The sequence below is a fragment of the Natator depressus genome, chromosome 5 (assembly GCF_965152275.1).
Source record: "Natator depressus isolate rNatDep1 chromosome 5, rNatDep2.hap1, whole genome shotgun sequence".
NCBI classification, from domain to species: Eukaryota; Metazoa; Chordata; order Testudines; family Cheloniidae; genus Natator; species Natator depressus.
The window spans coordinates 83,512,211-83,530,920 of NC_134238.1; the positions used below are offsets into that span (position 1 = coordinate 83,512,211).

The window sequence follows — 18,710 nt, forward strand, 5'->3', positions numbered from 1 at the left end:
GGTCCACAGAGGAAACGGTTTTCCCATCTCATGAATATTTTTGAGTATTTGAATTTTTGTTTTCCATCTTGCATTGGGACAAAAAGTAAAAATCTTGAAAATATTCACAAATGAAAAACTGTTGCCCCTGCCCCCAATTAGGTGATCAAAAATGTTTCAATAATTTTGAAAAGTTTGATTTTGACTTTTTGGTCTAATAAGCTTATATTTTGAAACCAAAAGTCCATTTTGAACCAGAAAATGAGAATATCTTCACTGAGAAAATGTCAAAACAAAATGATTTAACAATATGAAAACTGTTTTCTCTATGCTTTTTCGAGTTGGGAAATTCATCTAATCCGATCCAGTTTCACAGTTTTGGTTTTGATGCAAAAACGACTTGTCGTAAAATTCCTAATTAGCTCTAGTCCACAAATCCATTACAGTGGTACTTCAGCTGTTTGCACCTTTGGTGTGGGCCAGACCTGTCAGTCACTGGCAGTAGGGGAACGCCCTGTCTGGATAAATTCATGGAGGTTAAGTCCATTAATGGCTATTAGCCAGGATGGGTAAGGAATGGTGTCCCTAGCCTCTGTTTGTCAGAGGGTGGAGATGGATGGTAGGAGAGAGATCACTAGATCATTACCTGTTCGGTTCACTCGGTCTGTGGCACCTGGCATTGGCCACTGTCGGTAGACAGGATACTCAGCTGGATGGACCTTTGGTCTGACCCAGTATGGCCATTCTTATGTTGTGTCTCTGAAGTTTCCCCCAGTTTTTCCTGCCTCCCAAGCAGCTGGCAGCTCAACCAGGCCTCTTTGCAGCAGAGCTTTCTGAGAAAATTCCAGCTTTCTGACAAGTTTGCTCAATAATTTGTCTAATTCCTGCCAGCCCTCATTTCCCTTCCGAGGCATTTGTGACTGATTAGGAAAGCTGCAGGCCTCAGGAGGGCAGCTAGAAAGCCCAAAGTAAAGGGAGTGGCCTGTGTCTTCTGTTTCCCCTCACTCCCTTATCAAGCGTTTTGTTGCAAAGTTTGGCCATTTTGAATTGCTCTTTTGTACTCATCTCACTTTAGGATCAGAGAACGACAGCCTAATCCATTTCACTTGCAGCACATAGTGCTGAGAGTAAAGCAGTTCCCTGCAAGAGCATGATACTATTCTCTGTGCTGATGGTGGCACTTGTGGATGCAAGTTTGGTGTATGGGGGTAAATGTAGTTCGCTACCTACCCCTATCAAGGTGCATCTTGGTTGGGCAGTCTAACACTTTGTTCAGTCTTGCACAGGGTTAGTTAAGAATGAAGCAGAAGGTTAAAGTTTAAGGCAGACCTCTAGAGTTTTAATGTCATTTTTTTGTATACTGTTGTGTGCACGTGTACACAATATGAAATAAAGATGCAACAAATGTGCAGTAGTTTGAAATCCCAGTTGTAAATTAAACTGAGATCAGCAGCACAAATCCCAGATATTAATTTAAACTGAAATCCAGGAAAAAGCAATTGTATGTCAGTGCTGCAGCCCCAAACTCCTGACTAACTGAACCCACAATTTAACTACTCTTTTTGATGACCCCAATATTTTTATTATAATAGGGTTCTGTGTTCAGTTTTGCTGCTTTTAAGATGTTGTCAAAGTACTGCAGTATCGGTTAGATAGATTAGAAAAAAAAGTCCTCAAATGGTTTTCATTCTTTACACATCACTGTTTGTTTTACTTTAACAGAAGTACAACTGGTCCATTTTCAGGAGCCAGAAGTGTTTAACTATTCAACTTTATTACTAAGTGATGACAAAGACGTTTTATATGTAGGAGCTAGAGAAGTGATCTTTGCATTAAATTCAGTGAATATTGCTGAAAAACATCATGAGGTAGGTATGCATTTTTAATTTCCTATTCACCTTTAAAAAAAAATTGCATCCCAGAATTTTTTGGGGTAGATTCGTTTTTCTAATGTTATAGATAGTAGGATATTTCATGGAGCTATAGTGTGTAGACTATAGTAAATATATTTGTGTTTATGTTGCACATATATATTATTCAGGAAGAAAAAATTACAGGTAATTTTGTAATGTCATTGAAAAAAGTGAATTTTAAAACATTCTAGTAAAGATTCACTGAGGTATTTTATGTCTGGAACTGCTTTAAATACACTGGATTTTTTTTTTAAACGAAAAATGTATTTTTTATTCTTTAAAGGATTAATTTTCAGTTTGGCAAATAGGTGATTTCACCTTGTGATTCTCATGAGCATTAGTGGGAATTTGACAGTTTGCTCCATCCATGCACATTACTCTGAAAATTCACCCTGGAATCACTAGTTACTGTGCTTTTTCTAATTCTAAACTCCTAAGTATTTTTTTCATGTTACCTAGCAGTAAGAAATGTTAAACAGATTCTTGTATAAATGCCATTTTGGTGACATTTTTGTAGAAAACTTGTGCTTTGCCTCCTAAATTCTGAAATTTTGAGCTCTAATTTTGAATATTAAAAAGAAAAACAACAAGCCATCTTCAGCAACCATGAATGAGGTGTACAACAGCCTCCCTGTTACAGTATCTTGGCTACTGTCAAGTAAAATAAATTTGAAGGTGGAGTCAGAGGCTTCTATAGCCTTGCTGCCATCTTGATAAACGATTCAGTTATGAAGCTATGACTGGGTGTGTAAAGTGCAGAGCTCCTTGCATGATTGCATTTCTAATGTGGAGCAGAATCAGGGGGAAAATAAATGTTTTGCTGCCCCTCCATGTGTTTAAAACTTTGTGAGGGTTTAGCTTAGGTTGGCCATCTTGATTTTAAATAGCCAGAGGATGAGATCCTCATCCCTGTTATGGTCCCTTTATGATGCATTAAGGGCTGGAATGGCTTACAGGGGTCTGAAAAGCCTCGTATCTGGTGCAGACACTGAGGGAGACAGTTGCAAGGTTGCCTTCCAAGGACCCTTTTTCAAATCCTGGTGTAGGGGGCATGCTGGAGGCAGAAAGGGCTCGTCAGGAGCAGGACTACAACAAACAGCGCTGCAGAGATTCTAGGCAGCACTTTAGGCCATAGGACAGGCTGCCATAACTTTAACCGACCCCTAGCATTGTCTGAATTACCCTGAAGTGGGGCCTCTCCACACCCCATAACATCCAAGGATTGGGATAGTGCAAAGGTGGCTTAAAGCCAGCAGTCTCCTCCTGGGCTATAAGTTTTGCAATGTGTCTCTAAGGTTACATCTACACTGCACACCTCTTGCAGTAGTGTTTATGGTATGTGTAGCTGAAAGTCGCAGTGAAAAGCACACTACGTCCATGCTGCAGTGCGTAGCTACACATGTCAATGAAAGACTGTGGCAGGGGGGAAGCAGAGAGGAAAGACTCAGCAGCTGGGAGCTGCCTGAGCCTTTCCCCACTGACTTCACTCTGTTGGAGCCTTTCTGTGCTGCAGGAGAGGCAGTGGGACACTCTACTGCTAAAACTGTACTGGGCAGGCGCTGCTTGAACAAATAGAGAGCCATGGAGGGTATATATCTGAGTACATACCTACGGGGTTCAGGCACATCTTTTACTCGCCTAAGCAGTGCTTCACCATCTACATTGCTGTTTATATCCATGCTAGAGTTGTGTGTACATGTACTTTAGGGTCTTCGGAAAGGAGCGTGACGTACCTTAAGAGAGAGAGCACAGTTTCTCACCTAGAACGGTCTTGAGAAAATTCCTTCTGATTCTTAAGTTTAATTCACAAAGTTGTGTAAGGAAATACTCATGACCCGTGATTATATTGATTTTCAGCTGCACGTAAAACTGATCCCTCTTCAACAGTTGATCATTTTCATTTAAACTATCTGAAACATATTAAGAAGCAAAACTACTCTAGAACCACATTGATATTCAGTGAAAAACACCAGGAGATAGATATACTGGACACAGTCCAGTATCCATGGTGACACATACAGCCACTGAAGCCCTTTTATCTGCATAACGGTCCAGGAATTATTGACGTTTTCCCAAAAATAATTGTATTCTTCCCTCAGCTTTTTTAATGTAGAAGTCTCTAAAACTACCATAATCTTATTTCCCTAGTAAATACAACACAGGGAACTTCATTAATAATTTGAGAAGAAACGTCATAGTATATCTTTGTATAGAACTCTAAGAGGTGCTGGCCGTGGCTGAAACCTCCATTACTGCACACGCATTCAGAAATACCACCTCCCCAGAGGATAAAGACAGACACTGAGGGGTCCCTGACAGCTACTTGCAGAATGACTTATTTGCAGCGGACTGTCTTTTAAACATGATCTGCTCTCTGTATTATGCATTGTGCTTAATAATAGCTTTCAGGTGAACGTGAAGTGCACTGAACTTGTTTTTGTTTCGCTTCTTTTTCCCCAGTTGTATTGGAAGGTCACTGAAGACAAAAAAACTAAATGTGCAGACAAGGGCAAATCCAAACAGGTGAATTTGTTTGTCCTTTAGCTTTCAGCAAAGCATTATGAATTTAGTTTTCTGGAAAGCATTTTCGGCAGTGTTTTGAATGTAACTATTTAGGAGTAATAATTTTAAAAAAAAATTCCAGCAAATGGTTAATTTCAGTGGGTTTTGTAAACTGCAGCAGTTAATTTTGCACTTTAACTACTTACTCTGGTACAGTTTTTTCAACCTTTTCAGGCTGTCACTTCCTTATGTCCTGCTTCAATTTGTTACTTTTACTTTTATAGTAATTGTATCAATGATAATATGGATAAGTCTATACTCTGTGTGCGTGCGTGCATTGTGAGTGGTGATAGAGAACACTTGCACTTGAATAGAAAAGGTGTGCAGGGAGCTGGAGAGTGCGATAGTGTATTGCGAGAGAGTCACTTGTGCTCACATGAAAGGAGTGGAGCTGCTACTGCTACCCTGTCTACTACATTTGACCTCACAGATTTTGAAGGTTTTGGCTGCCCTAAAATTATTCTGGAAATTTTATTTTATTTGCTTTAGAACTGTAATAAAACTCTCAGTACCTTGTGATCTCCCTGATTGCCTTTTGTGACTACTCTGAGAGTCCCGATCAACTGTTAGAGAAACACTGCCGTAATTCACATAGGTTACTTTGGTTCTTGAGTATTTTATGCTAGCTATATGTAATTTACCTAATGGTACTTCGTATGGTTTCTGTTGTCTCATCCTTTATTCTTTTCACTGAATTTCTGTTGCTCTCTCTGGAACTTTCTGTGTGTATTCACTGTGATGTTGTGCATGCTTATTTATTCTAGCTCCCAGTACGTTTTGAACAATGGTGGTATCTTTCTGTATTCCATCAGGAACTTGCCAAATGTGGCTCACAATACAGATAGGGATTATTGATCAAGTCAATAAACACAGATGGGTGTTCAGAGTTAACAAGCATTCTCATTGGTTTTCAGCATTTTGAATCTGTACTCTTCCCTTGACATTCGAAGCTATGTCCAAACTGCCAGTTTCATTCCAAAGCTAAAGGAATTAATTGCTGTAATTGGATGTTTATTTTTTGAGTAAAGTGAGGGCTGCCAGCACCAGCATCCCAAAAGGCTGCAGGAAGCTATAAAAGCCGCTAAGTTTACAGCGTGCCATCCGAGGTTGTGGGAAACCCCCGTGGACATGGCAAATTCACACACTAGGAGCTGTTAACTGTCATAATGATTGCTGCCCACATCAGAGTTGTAGTATATACAAAAATCCAGGAAATGATAATCTGAAGCTAAGTGACATTTATGTGTGGCAGATTGAAGACTTTACTTCTGGATTATGACAGGCCATTTTATCTGAACTAGACTTGAGACAAAATTTTAAGATCCAAGTGAATCCGAATTTTAGCTATTGTATACGAACATATTAATTCTGAAGCAAAATTGGTCACTTAGGAGATAATGGGCATATTAGAAACAATTGTACACCAAAAATATAACACTGGATGCTGCTCTTAGGGAGTCGGCTAGAGTGGATTCTGGTCTCAATAATCATATCACCTAGCCCTGTATTTTTTTAAACATATGAAATGCTGCTTGTGATAGAACATGAGGAGTAGAAATGGAAGAATTGACAACATAGCTTGTTGTCAGCTGTGTTCCTATTATAATGTTGAAGTTGTGGCTGATCAGAATGGATTCATTTTTTCCTTCCATACTACAGACGGAGTGCCTTAACTATGTGCGTGTCTTACAACCACTGAATGATAGTGTTCTCTATGTGTGTGGCACAAATGCATTTCAGCCAATCTGTGATCATCTGGTAAGTGTGACTATGCATTCTCTCTTAATAGTAACTTTAAAACCAGCTAAAATGGCTCATTTAAATAATAAGGTGAACTCGAGAAAAGTATACCTAATGAGTTAATCTTTGTTTCCTAAGGCAATTGGAATTCCAGTGCCAGTCATAGTTTTCCAGCGGGTGTGATACTGTCTCATGATAACCACAGAGTCTGGAGGTTAACTTCACTCTTCCTATACAAAGCCTTTAACAAAATCCTGATTTAGCTTGGTTATTAACAGAAACATATTTACTTTAAGGCTTTGCTTTCATTACGTTCTATTGATGCAAATTTGCAGTAGCCGAAATACATAGTTTTAAATGGTATTGACACTCTGTGTGGATGATACCCATTTCTGTCTCTCCTTGACCTCTCTCAGATTCCCGTCTCTGCCTATCTTGTCTCTATCAGCTCATGGGTATTCCAGAGCTTCATATCACTGAAACCTTCAGAGTGAAGTCCTTCTTCTAGGTTAAAATAAAATATCCTTTCTGTTCCATGTCTCTAACTCCACTATTGCTCCCCTTAACATGTGTTTCCAAGGCTAGAAATCTAGGAATTATCTTAGACTGTGGCTTGTCTTTGAGTCTGTATATCAGCACTTCCAGAACATTGCTAGAATTCGTACATCCCTTGACTCTGCCTCTTTTGAAGTCCTTATTCATGCAGTCCCCCCATTTTTTTTTTGCTCCTTTCCCATTTTAATGGTCTTCCTAAACCCCTATTCTCTTAATATCTGGGAGTCCATAAAGTTGCAGACAGATTACTCCCACACTTACAAAAATAGGGTCATATCACACCCATCATCTGACAACTTCACAGTCTTCCTGTCCATCTCTGGTTTTCAAAACTCTGCATAGTCATTTCTGAAACTAATTCTCCCACCTTGTAACCACCTCCTCTGACCTCTCTCTCCACTTCTCTGTTCTTCACATCGTAACTGTCTTCTCTCCCTGCACCTTTTCAGTTGGGCGTCCTCATCTGTCTGGAACTCTTTTCTCCCCTCCCACTACCCTTTCCTCCGCTTCCCTTTGTGCTCCCAAGCTGTTGGGTTATTTCCTCTCTTTATTACTTAAAGATTTTTGTTTGTTTTTTAATTCAGTATACAGTCTCTTAAAGTGTCTTTTGGTGTTTAATATTAATAATACAGAAAACTTTACTTTTATATTTTTATACAGCTATTTTTGACTGCATACATGTATTGTTTGAATTAGAAAGTAAAGAATGTAACTCTTTTGGTTTAACTTAAAAATTAATTCTGTATAGAATTTAACGTCATTTGAACTCCGAGGTAAAAATGAAGATGGTAAAGGTAGATGTCCATTTGACCCTGCCCAAAGCTACACATCAGTTATGGTTGGTAAGTTCAAACTTTAATGACATCATCAATACAAAATCATTGATTCTTTCTCCTCCATCATGCCCTAATCTTTTCACTAGGACATAATACCAGGGTTTGTGATGTTGGTTTTTTTTAGACACACATCAAAATATTTGTATTCTATAATTAAAGTGATTTTTTTTAACATAAAACTTGCAGCAATTGATAGTTTTTAGACTTTTTTTCATTTTGGGTTTTTGGGAATAATGTTTAGGATTTTCAGTTCAAGCAGATGATAGCTATTGATATAGTCATTTATTCACCAGATTGTATTTCCAAAGCACCCATCACTTTAGTATCTGATGAAACTGTCAGTGAAAGAAAATTGCACTGCAGAAGAATCTGTGTATAAATATAAGTAATTTAAAAATGTGTGTCAGTAAATTAAAAAGTGAAAAAGTAAGTGGGCTGAATACTTTCTTTTTCTCCAAACAGAATAGATTAATGGGAAATCAGTGATCATGAACATATCATCAGAGGGTTAAACCACACTAAGTCTTCATTTGGGAAAACCAGTGAAGTTTGTGGTTGTATGTTTATATAGCAAGACCATGGAAGAAAAGTTTAAATTAATATGAAACGGGAAACAGAAGGAACACACTTACTGGATTATGATCCTTAAATTCTTCTTATTAATTCAGTTTGATTCACTTTTGAAGGAATATCCTATACTTTTTCTGAATAATTTCTAAAAAATTATTCAATTACAAAAATTCAGTGGCATATTTTAGGTTCATTTATATTTTTATGTATACAATATAAATCAGCTGGAAGCAGATGCGTTCACAATTACTGCAGGAGCAATCCTGGTAACTTTCTGCCATCAAAGTTGTATTAGAACAGTAACAAATTAGATATAAAAACATCAGCTTTAAAGAAGATCAGAGGGGAAACATAAGCACTAAAAATGTCAAATTTAATATAGAGGAAATTCTTGCCATCTTCCCTCAAGAGAGGTTTAAATTACCATATATTCTCTTGAAAACTTGTCTTGAAATATTTCTATACCTTTTTGTTACTTAATAAGTAGTATGGCTTGAAGTATTTATTGTGTTTTATTTTCTATGTTAAAGATGGAGAGCTTTATTCAGGAACTTCCTATAACTTCTTGGGAAGTGAGCCTATTATTTCTAGAAACTCTCATCAGAGCCCGTTGAGAACAGAATATGCAATACCTTGGCTTAATGGTAAGTAAATGTGAAGGCAACTAAGCCAATTTCCTTTACTGAAGGTTTTTCCTACCACATTTCCCTATTTACTACCACTAAAACCTCTTCCTAATACATAAAAAAAGGCCAAAATGGATATTTTTTTCCCTTATGAAAGTTCAGATCTCTGGGCATAGTTACCTTGAAGTCCATGGATATATTCAAAGAAAAAAGGCAATTTTGTGATGGCTCTGAGGTGCTGTTTCTTCCTATGTTTTGTTTTTAGAAGAAAAAGGTGTTTTGTTTACTTTTTTAATTGTTTGAGTGTGTGAGAGAGAAAATACTTAGTTTGAGACTTCGAGTCTCAGTGGCATTGACTCTGAAATCATCAGAAGGACATTCAGGTTTTGACATGATCCAGAAGCAGTACAGTCTATCCTGTCTCCATTCACCTTTCACCTTGCTTTGGCATGACTAGCCAGACTATTAGATGATAAGGAAAAAAGTGTCCTTACCCTCCTGTCAGCATGTTTTCAAGTTCAGTTTAAGGACCTGTACTCCAAGCCAGCTGAATTTGCGAGTGTGTTGGGTGGATTTTCAATTGGGCTGTGCAGATAGGGTTCAACTCATGAAAGGATTTTCGGAAAATGGAAGCTGACCAACCCCTGCACCTTTGCTTTGAGGTTCATATTTAGTTAACTCAAACCTCAAAGGAGCATGAACCGTAGTACATCACTTTCCCCTTCTTACCTTGCATTTCTTCCAGCAGGTCCTAGGGCTTGTTGGCACAGGAGGTGGAGGCTGGCCAGGGAGGGTGACTAGACAGATGATCAGATAAGCAAGCAGCCTCAGATCATGCTGTTGAGTGTGGGCATGTGAAATCTTGGGATCGCAAACCTGTAACTCCATTCCAATCAGTTTGAGTCTGAATGCAGATATTTCACACAGCTGTGCTCTCCAGCAGCCCTATCCAAATAGGAACGATATTGATGGGCTCATGGAGGAGCCGCTTCCAGGCCTTCTAAACGGAGTGCAGTTGCCCACAACATGGGGTTTGGGAGAAAGGATGGTCCTAGAGAACTCTAGAGGAAAATGACAAAATAATGAAAAAGTAGCTATTAATGTAGAATGCTTCTCTTTATTTGTATCCGTAGAACCCAGTTTTGTTTTTGCTGATGTGATAAGAGCAGATCAAAACAGCACTGAAGAAGAAGATGACAAAGTGTACTTCTTTTTCACTGAGATGTCTGTGGAATATGAATTTGTTGGAAAGTTGATGATTCCAAGAATAAGTAGAGTGTGCAAGGTGGGACACAATCTAATAATTTGCTTTAACCAATATCGAGACAACATCCGCAAGATATGAAAGATATTTCATATTATGTTTTACACACACATTAAAAGTAGTCAGATCTATTCTTAGCAAATGAAATATTCATATCAGTCTTCTGTACCTAAATATAGTTACTCAGACAGTCTAGTTGGTGCCTGTGAAAACAAATATTTTTTTAAGCTCTCTACAACTGAAGTGAGTAAGATTTCAGCATGTGTCCCAGCTGAAAAAGTAATGATGGTTACCCTTTCCTTCCCTTTTATACAACACAGAAACAATTCTTTGATTTTTTTGCATTAAAGGCTACACTGACTTCAGTAGAAGCAGAACTGAGCCCATAAGGTGATTGTCATGGACTTTTATGAGTTATTTTTAAATGGTTACAGACCAGCCAAATAAGGCTTTTTTTTTATGTAGAGATGGTTAGTTTCTTCACTGTGGTGTGACAGGTAGTACTTTCATGGAGAGGTGTCCTAGCCTGGAAGGAAACAATCACCAGCAACCTGATTCTGTCACATTTAATGTGTTTAAATCTGGATATGGCAGGCTGAGTTGATTCTCTACTCATTAGAGCTGGTGTGAAAATTTTCTGATGGAACAGAAGATGCTGATTATACAAATACAAAATGTTTTGCTGGAATGTATTGATTTAATCAAAATTGCAATGAGAAATTATCTAAACATTTTATTTCTATAAGGTCAGAACATTTTATTGTTTTAACTTTTGTTACGTTGATTTAATTTAATTTAATTTTAAAACACCAATAACAAATGTTTCCCTGGAGGCTTCTATCTTCCAGCAGCTTGAGGCAAATTTAGATTGGTCTTGTTAGTATAGTCCTTTGCCTGCTGACAGTTTGTCAATGCTTTAAAGTGAGAGAACCATAAAATTTGGAATAGCTTTTTAACTATTATCTATTTGGAACCACTTGCAGATTACACATCTATATGCATACACTATCTTAAAAAGAGGAAAAAAAATACTTGATTGCTTTTTTGGAATTAGCATATTTATACAATATTCTGCATAGCAGCCTTAAAGAAAGGTCAGGAATTTCTGTCAAGGATTTGGGTCTGAGATGCCTGCTTTTAAAGATTAGTAGCACAGCTGAAGTTTGAGATCCCAAATATTGTGAAATTTCTTATAGTCACTGCACAACTAATTTCATTATATTTCTGGGCATACAGTCTCAGTAGTTGAATGATCTCTCTTATTTTTAAGGCCTTGAACCTGCAAATCGTTACTCATGGTACTTACCCTAATTTCAGGATTGGGCCCTAATACTCATTGTCTCCTAGGAACTATTCACATGAAGTAAAATTAAATACGTGCATATGTGTTTGCCAGACTAGATCTTAAGTTACTAACATTTTGAGATGATCACAGAATAGTCATCATATTATTTATTTTGTAAGTGCAGTTATAATGCAGCTTTATGTACTTTAAATTGTTGTCCTATGTACAGTTTTTTTTAAAGCTCTGTGCTCAGTTCAATTTACTGCCTATTATTGTAATACAGTTCTTTGAAGCTGTCATCAGTCTCATCTTCCCTCCAGAAAATCTGTACTCATTAGCAGGTTTCTAAGGTGCCACAAGTACTCCTTTTCTTTTTGTACTCATTAGCATATATCTAAGTAACTCCATTGACTTCAGAGCTGCACAACTTAATTGGGAGTAGAATTTGGCCCTATAACACTATCTGTGTGTGCTGAGAGAAACCATTCTACATGGTTTCTATTGTATCCAAAAAAAACCTCTTCAGCCTTGTTTAATTTGTTTGTTGTTGTATCTTTTAGTTGCTTTTTTGCTTTTATTCATGACTATTCAGTTTAAATTTTAGATAGTACATAAGTGTTGTATGTGTTGAACCTTTATTTAAGAAAGAAAATATACCTTACATTTTCTTCTCTTTCCCTCAACCCCTCTGAAAGAGGGACCAAGGAGGATTAAGGACTTTGCAGAAAAAATGGACCTCCTTTCTCAAGGCCAGATTGATCTGTACCACACCTGACAAGAATTTAATTTTCAACATTATCAATGATGTTTTTATTCTAAAGTCTCCAAGTTTGAAGGAACCAGTGATTTATGGAGTTTTTACCCCACAACTGTGAGTATCATTTAATCTTTTTCCAGAAATTGAATTTAATCTCGATTGGTTACCACCACACAGTAAGATGGTAACATTTTCCACTGTTTAATTTTAGGAATAATGTGGGGCTGTCAGCCGTGTGTGCATACAACTTGTCTACTGTGGAAGAAGTTTTCTCCAAAGGAAAGTATATGCAGAGTGCCACAGTAGAACAGTCTCATACAAAGTGGGTCCGATACAATGGAGAGATTCCTAAACCTCGACCTGGAGCTGTAAGTGTGGATAAACTCGGATGACGGCAGTTCCTTTTCTCTTGCACATAAGAAAGAACCTATAAAAAATTCAGGGAAAATATTAGAGAAGGATATTAGTTAATATATGTGCCCTGATACGGATACTATTTCCTTAGAAAACTTTTTTTTTTTTTAATCACTGCCATATTGCCAACTGATTGATCTTGAAGTTTTGTATCTAGCAATGAAGTAGTTTCTATTTATAGCTCACAGAGTTGGTTTATATCACAATTTTCATATTCATTTTTTCAGTTTTTGGTAACGAATTGTCTTATAATTACATAGATGGCACAGCACATTATGATAGTGTAAAAGGTATTATAGATCAATAGGAACAAAAGTAGTGCATAATCCTGCAATCCTTTCTTTCACGTCATCTCACTGACTTCAGTGGGACTGCTCACTAGGAAGCACTACTCACAGTAATTAGTGTTTATAGGATTGGGTCCTTACAGTTCTTTTTCTGCTTTTACATGTTTTCTACTTTCATATTAGTTAATTTTAGGGGCATGGTAAACTGACTGTAGCTTAGAAGTGTGGGCCCCGGGGGAGGTGTTTAAATATATATTTTGGTTGGGTCCAATGCCTAATATATTTGTTCACTTATCCTGCTACAAATTGAGACCTGGTATTTGTGCAAACCAGGAAGCTGTAAAATATGAGTACACACCTGAAAAAACTGTTGAGAGGTATGTTTGGTTTGAGTTTTATTATTTAAAGGTGCACTTCCACAGTTTTAGCTATCGGCTTCTTTCAAAGATATAGTAAACATTCTTTTTGAAAGGTGTACACTAAATACATGACCCATTTTACAGATGGCCCAATCATACTATGTCAATAGGATCTTTTAAAAAACAGCGATCCCTTTGAAACAGCAAGTATGTGTGTAAGTATTTATTTGTGCCTGGGAACTCAAGGTGGGGATTCGGGCCCCATTGTACTCAGCACTGCACAGAGAAATAACAAAGAACAGAGCCTATGTTCCTACAGTGTTTTATAACTTTAAAAATAAGATTGGTGAAAAGCAGGTGTTGCTGCTGTCAACAGTGTACAATATGGTAAAAACAAATGATACAATTTTTCTTTTGACAGTGTATAAACAAGGAGGCAAGAGCAGCGAAGTACCTGAGTTCTCTAAATTTACCAGACAAAACACTACAGTTTGTTAAAGATCACCCTCTAATGGATGACTCGGTGGCCCCGATAGGGGACAGACCCACATTAATTAAACGAGATGTGAGGTATACACAGATCGTGGTAGACAGAGTCCCAGCACTCAATGGCAGCATGTATGATGTTATGTTTATTAGTACAGGTGAGTTTGCATTACACTATTTTAAGTCTCTGTTAGTACAGTAGGGTGAAATATATTGTCAACAAACAGAATGAACAATACTTTCATACCAACTGGTGTCCATGCTTTTTAAAAAGTAAGGGCCATGATGGCCAGTCTTGGTCCATTTAAAAAAATATCCCCACAAACAAATCCCCATAAAATTAACTGTAGATGTGTTAGGGTCCTCCAAACTGATCATCGTCTTTTCTGAAGCTTCATTCCTTGCTGAAGAGTTCCCTGTATCAGCAGCAGAAGGGGAAAGGCCAATAACAGTACCCTTTGACAGTGTTGTTTGCCTAAAGGTAATAGCCAGCTGTTGTTTCAGTTAGCAGCAGCAGCCTACAATGCACCTGTATGCCCCTGTCCCTACAAGCAGTGTGAGAAGTATTGAATTGAAAGAGGCTCAGGGAAGCAAACAGGCCCTAAGTCTTCCTGGTGGCAGATGGAAAGGAGGGGAGCAGGTTCTGTAGGAAGGGGATCAACCTCTGGAGGGAGACAAATAGGTCAGGGGTAGGGGAAGGTCACATGTATTCCTCGTCCTCCTCTACCCAGGCATCTCCAATAACTGCTGTATGAAACGTCAGTTTTGTCTTTGGGAGCCAAGTGCTGTACCATCTGCTTATGTAAGAGACACATGTAGGGAAGGGCGTCTGCCTGTAAAAAGGCGAGGATTGGCCAGGGACCAATAAATATTTTAATCTAACATCAAAATAACTAAAGAAAAGACCAGGATTAGCCATTCCTTCACCTTGACCATCTCTTAATTGAAAAAAAAAAAAAAAGTGAGAGTTTAAAGAGTGAGAGACTCTCACTTTCAACAAACAAACAAAAACCCCAGACATGCTTTTGGCAGTCCAGTATATGTCACAAAAATGGGCATTCCTTGTTTTAAAAAAGATCATTGGCAAATCTATGAAACTGAAATGGTAGTTGCATAATTTACAAAAATCTGAATGTTTCCCAGAAAGCTACAGAGTGAGTTCACTTTTTTGTATAGTTTTGTGTTTGACTTGTCCGAGAGACTCTTCTTCCTCCTCTCTACTGTTAATTTCCCTGAAGAACTCTTCTGTAATACTGAAAAAGGGTGACTTTAAAATGCCACACCACATAGATACAGCTATACTAGTAGGTCTCTGCAACTTAGAATCTGTTGTGCCTGATAACGACACCTGGGATATTTTCATGCTATATTTAATTTAAGCCAACAAAAAGCTCTTCTGACCTTTGATGCAAAGGTTTCACAATTACGGAATATTTTTATTTCTTACGGTTGTGTTTAAGTACATATTAGTTTCTTTAATCAAGGTGTCCCTGCATTTGAAATTCAGGAGAATACAAAATTATGTTTTTCTTGGCATTATATGCATATTGACATGATAAAAATGTGTCTCCTTTAATGCTTAACTTCCCGTGTTTGATCTGTGTATATGTCTATTTCAGAGGGGTCCTTCCCTTCTTCCTATCCGCCTGACCTAACCAAACATTCATGAATAGTCTTCAAATAACTTGCCTTCTCTAGTACAAAATAAAATAAGCAATTCCTTTTAGTGAAGCAGATCCAATTAGGAAATGAATATACCACACAAGGAGATTGGCCTAGTTCACAAGTGCAATACAGATTAGTGATTTAAGGTTAAAAATCAGTAAGGAATGGAAATTTAAAAAGACACAAACAGATACTGCAAAGATTTAAAAACTGGGACAGGTGGATCATACTTGACAAGACAGTAGACTTTCTGGTACAAAACAGGATTTTAAAATGAGAAAAGCCTTTGTGCTGTTAGCACAACACATCATCACTTAGTTGCCAAATTGGCCTGAACACATTTTGGCATGGACTCAGGTCAGTCAGTGTTATCAAGTCTCTCCCTTTATTTCCCATCCAGATTTTCTGCACTTCCTTCTACAGTTATGCTAACTGGACATTTTTCCTCTCTCACATTTACAATAACATGGTCCTGAACAAACTCAGTTACCAAGTCCAGCAGTTGTGTTTGGCTCAGTTGCTCAAATTGTACTTTGTACTAGGTACTAACAAATTTTGCAGTATTTTGTTTCAAACTGAAAATACACTGAAATTCCAAGAATTAAATGAGAAAACATAATTAATGGAACATTTTAATGGCTGCACAAGAGTAAAAAAAAAATCACATTTATAGCCATAATATCTCTATTTAAATTTAATATAGTCTCAATTAAATGCTTCCAACAGAATTGTACCTTAGATTTTATAGACTGGATATGATGGTTAACTGCTAAAGAGAACATTTTCTTAGGCATGGTTCTTTTAATCTAGTCTAATGGTTGAATCATAGGAATATGCTAGAAGAAACATAATCTAATATTAAAGCATGTGACTTGGATATGAAAAGGTCTGGGTTCTGGGTCTAGCTCCTAGTATTCTAGACATGGACTGGGTTACTAAGTGTGACCTTGAGCAAGCCACTTAGCCCTTAATCCTATGTCTGGTTGAAAATTTTCCATTTTAAACTTTATTTTTTTATGGAAGATTGAGTTTTTGACTAAACAAAAATTTTTGTGAGAAGCGTCTGCTTGTCTAAAAACTTTTGATTTTTTTTCATAAAAACCCCCACAATTTTTCAGGTTTTGGTTTTTTGACAAGAAGTCAAGAATTTCCACAGGCAGGAAAAAAGGACATTTTCCAATGTTTTTTATTTCATCCTTCTTCTGTTAAAATGAACAGAAGTTCTACCAGTTACTTAAGTTGGAGTATACTCTGGCCATTAACCTCTTCGTGCATCATTTTCCCTCTTGGTAAAATAGAGGCTGAAATACTGATGTTACTTGGCTGTGTTGGGACCTAATTTGTTAATGTTTACAGTGCACTTCAAGATTGTCTGATGGAACACAAAGTATTATCATTCATGAAGTCTTCTAGTGAAGATCATTGATGCGAGCTATAGCAAACATACACATTTTACACACAGTTCTTCTTTGAGGTCCTTACTAAGGTATATTGCTTGGATATTTCAGATAAAGGAGCCCTGCATAAAGCTATTAGCTATGAAAATGGAATGCATATTATTGAAGAAATACAGCTTTTCCAAAATTTTGAGCCAGTTCAGACACTGTTGCTTTCATCAAAAAAGGTAAGCGTGAAAAACAGGACTGTGTTGAGGACATTTTGTGGAAGATCCAAAAAAAAAAAAAAAAAAGGTAACCCCAGTAGTGTGAAGAAAGAGAAAAGGGCTTGTTGGAAAATGTGACTATCCCTGAAATAATACTCAGAATATAGGATATGACTTGTGGCCATAACATCTTGTGTTGTGATACTGTCTGACATCACCAGATAAGGAGAGTCAGGCTGGGTCATTTGGTACGTGGATGGGGAGCTTCCAAGGGTGAATGCATAGGTGGGGAAGAAAGAGATAGTGGTTTTTCAGTAGGTGGCATTCTTCTCCCCGAGTCTATACTAGAACCAGTTCCCCAGCATGATATTAGGAACTACTCTGCTGCTGCAGGAGGTACCAGTTTTCTGATTAAATATAAAGCAGAAGTCATTACCCCTTATGGAAAAATTCTGTAGAATTTAAGGGAATGGTATCCTTTCTGTGGAATTTTTAAACCAACAAATGGAGTTCTATAGCAAGGATGTCATCTGCAAATGTTATTGATATGATTCATTTCGATATAAATTCTACCAGATTTTTCTGTAGTGTACTTTTCATAAGAATAGGTGTGTCTAATTCCAGTGTCCTGGTCACATTCCAGCATGGATCATTGCATTCTGCCTACTGAAATTCCCCTGCTGTTCCAATTGGAAAAGAGATTCTTCACTGCATGTCCTAAACTCTAGTCTAGTTTGCTCTGTACTGTCAAGCAATTGCTGGGTGGTTTTCTGACAAGATGTGGATGATCATTCTGTATGTAGTTTGTACACTAGTTAGGGACATGACCCTGCAAACCCTTACTTATGCATGTAATCTTTACCCGCAGTAGTAGTGCCATAAATGTCAATGGAATTACTTGCATTTGTAAACATTTTGGGCTCATTGGAAATGAAAGACTTTTTATAAATGTAAGATCATTATCCTAACCTTTACAAGTTTGTGGTGATCAGTAAATGCCGTGAAGCTTGCGACTGGGGAGGCTACCACTGTATCTGAAAGGCAATCTATGCCTTGTTGTGCTGAGTCTGATATTTAAATACATTTTGCATGTCAGCAGTATTGCCTCTTTTTCATAGAGCCCTACACTGTGTGTTTTTCCAGCACCTGTCACTGGAAAGCTTTCCTATTTTTCATGAAGATGAAGAGAAACTTTGTAAATGCAGAGAGCCCACTTTTTGTTTTAGTGGATGGGTTTGCAGTGTGATAACGCATTCCCAGTCCATAGATTCCTAGGTAATTGTCCAATGTCCTCCATGTATTTGTGCTGCACCACAGAAAAATCTTATGCAAGTAGAATTTCAAAAGCAATAAAAGGTTTCTACTCTCAAAAGAAATGTAATGAAAATTCTTCTTTTCTTCACTCAAATTATTTGAGAGATAAGAGCTAGTTTAATGATATAGGGCATATAATTAAGAAACTATCATTTAAAAAAAAGTTTTAATCACTTATTTAAATTCCTTCCTTTTCCCTTTTGCCTTTATGACTTTTTGTTGGGATGTTAACTATTTTAACAGCATTATTTAAATAATTATCTGAAAGCAGCCACTCAATGTGCAGCGGCAGTCAAAAAAGCTAAAAATGTTAGAAACTGTTAGGAAAGGGATAGATAATAAAACAGAATATATGACAGTGCTACTATATAAATCCATGGTACGCTCACACCTTGAAAACTGTGTGCAGTTCTGGTTACCCCATCTCAAAAAATAATTGGAAAAGGTGCAGAGAAGGGCACCAAAAATGATTAGGGGTATGAAACAGCTTCCATA

At 37.4% G+C, this 18,710-nt stretch overlaps 1 protein-coding gene across 8 annotated transcripts in view; it reads left to right on the forward strand.

Moving 5' to 3' along the window:
* Window positions 1-18,710, forward strand: part of SEMA4D (semaphorin 4D) — a 167,110-nt gene that overhangs the window by 100,650 nt on the left and 47,750 nt on the right. For all 8 annotated transcript variants that reach the window (XM_074953104.1, XM_074953106.1, XM_074953100.1 and 5 more), the window contains 10 exons: window positions 1,702-1,847; window positions 4,353-4,415; window positions 6,114-6,212; window positions 7,498-7,591; window positions 8,686-8,799; window positions 9,915-10,066; window positions 12,026-12,201; window positions 12,299-12,455; window positions 13,569-13,791; window positions 16,807-16,922. In XM_074953104.1, the coding sequence (XP_074809205.1) occupies window positions 1,702-1,847; window positions 4,353-4,415; window positions 6,114-6,212; window positions 7,498-7,591; window positions 8,686-8,799; window positions 9,915-10,066; window positions 12,026-12,201; window positions 12,299-12,455; window positions 13,569-13,791; window positions 16,807-16,922 (1,340 nt within the window). The remainder of the gene's footprint in view (window positions 1-1,701; window positions 1,848-4,352; window positions 4,416-6,113; window positions 6,213-7,497; window positions 7,592-8,685; window positions 8,800-9,914; window positions 10,067-12,025; window positions 12,202-12,298; window positions 12,456-13,568; window positions 13,792-16,806; window positions 16,923-18,710) is intronic.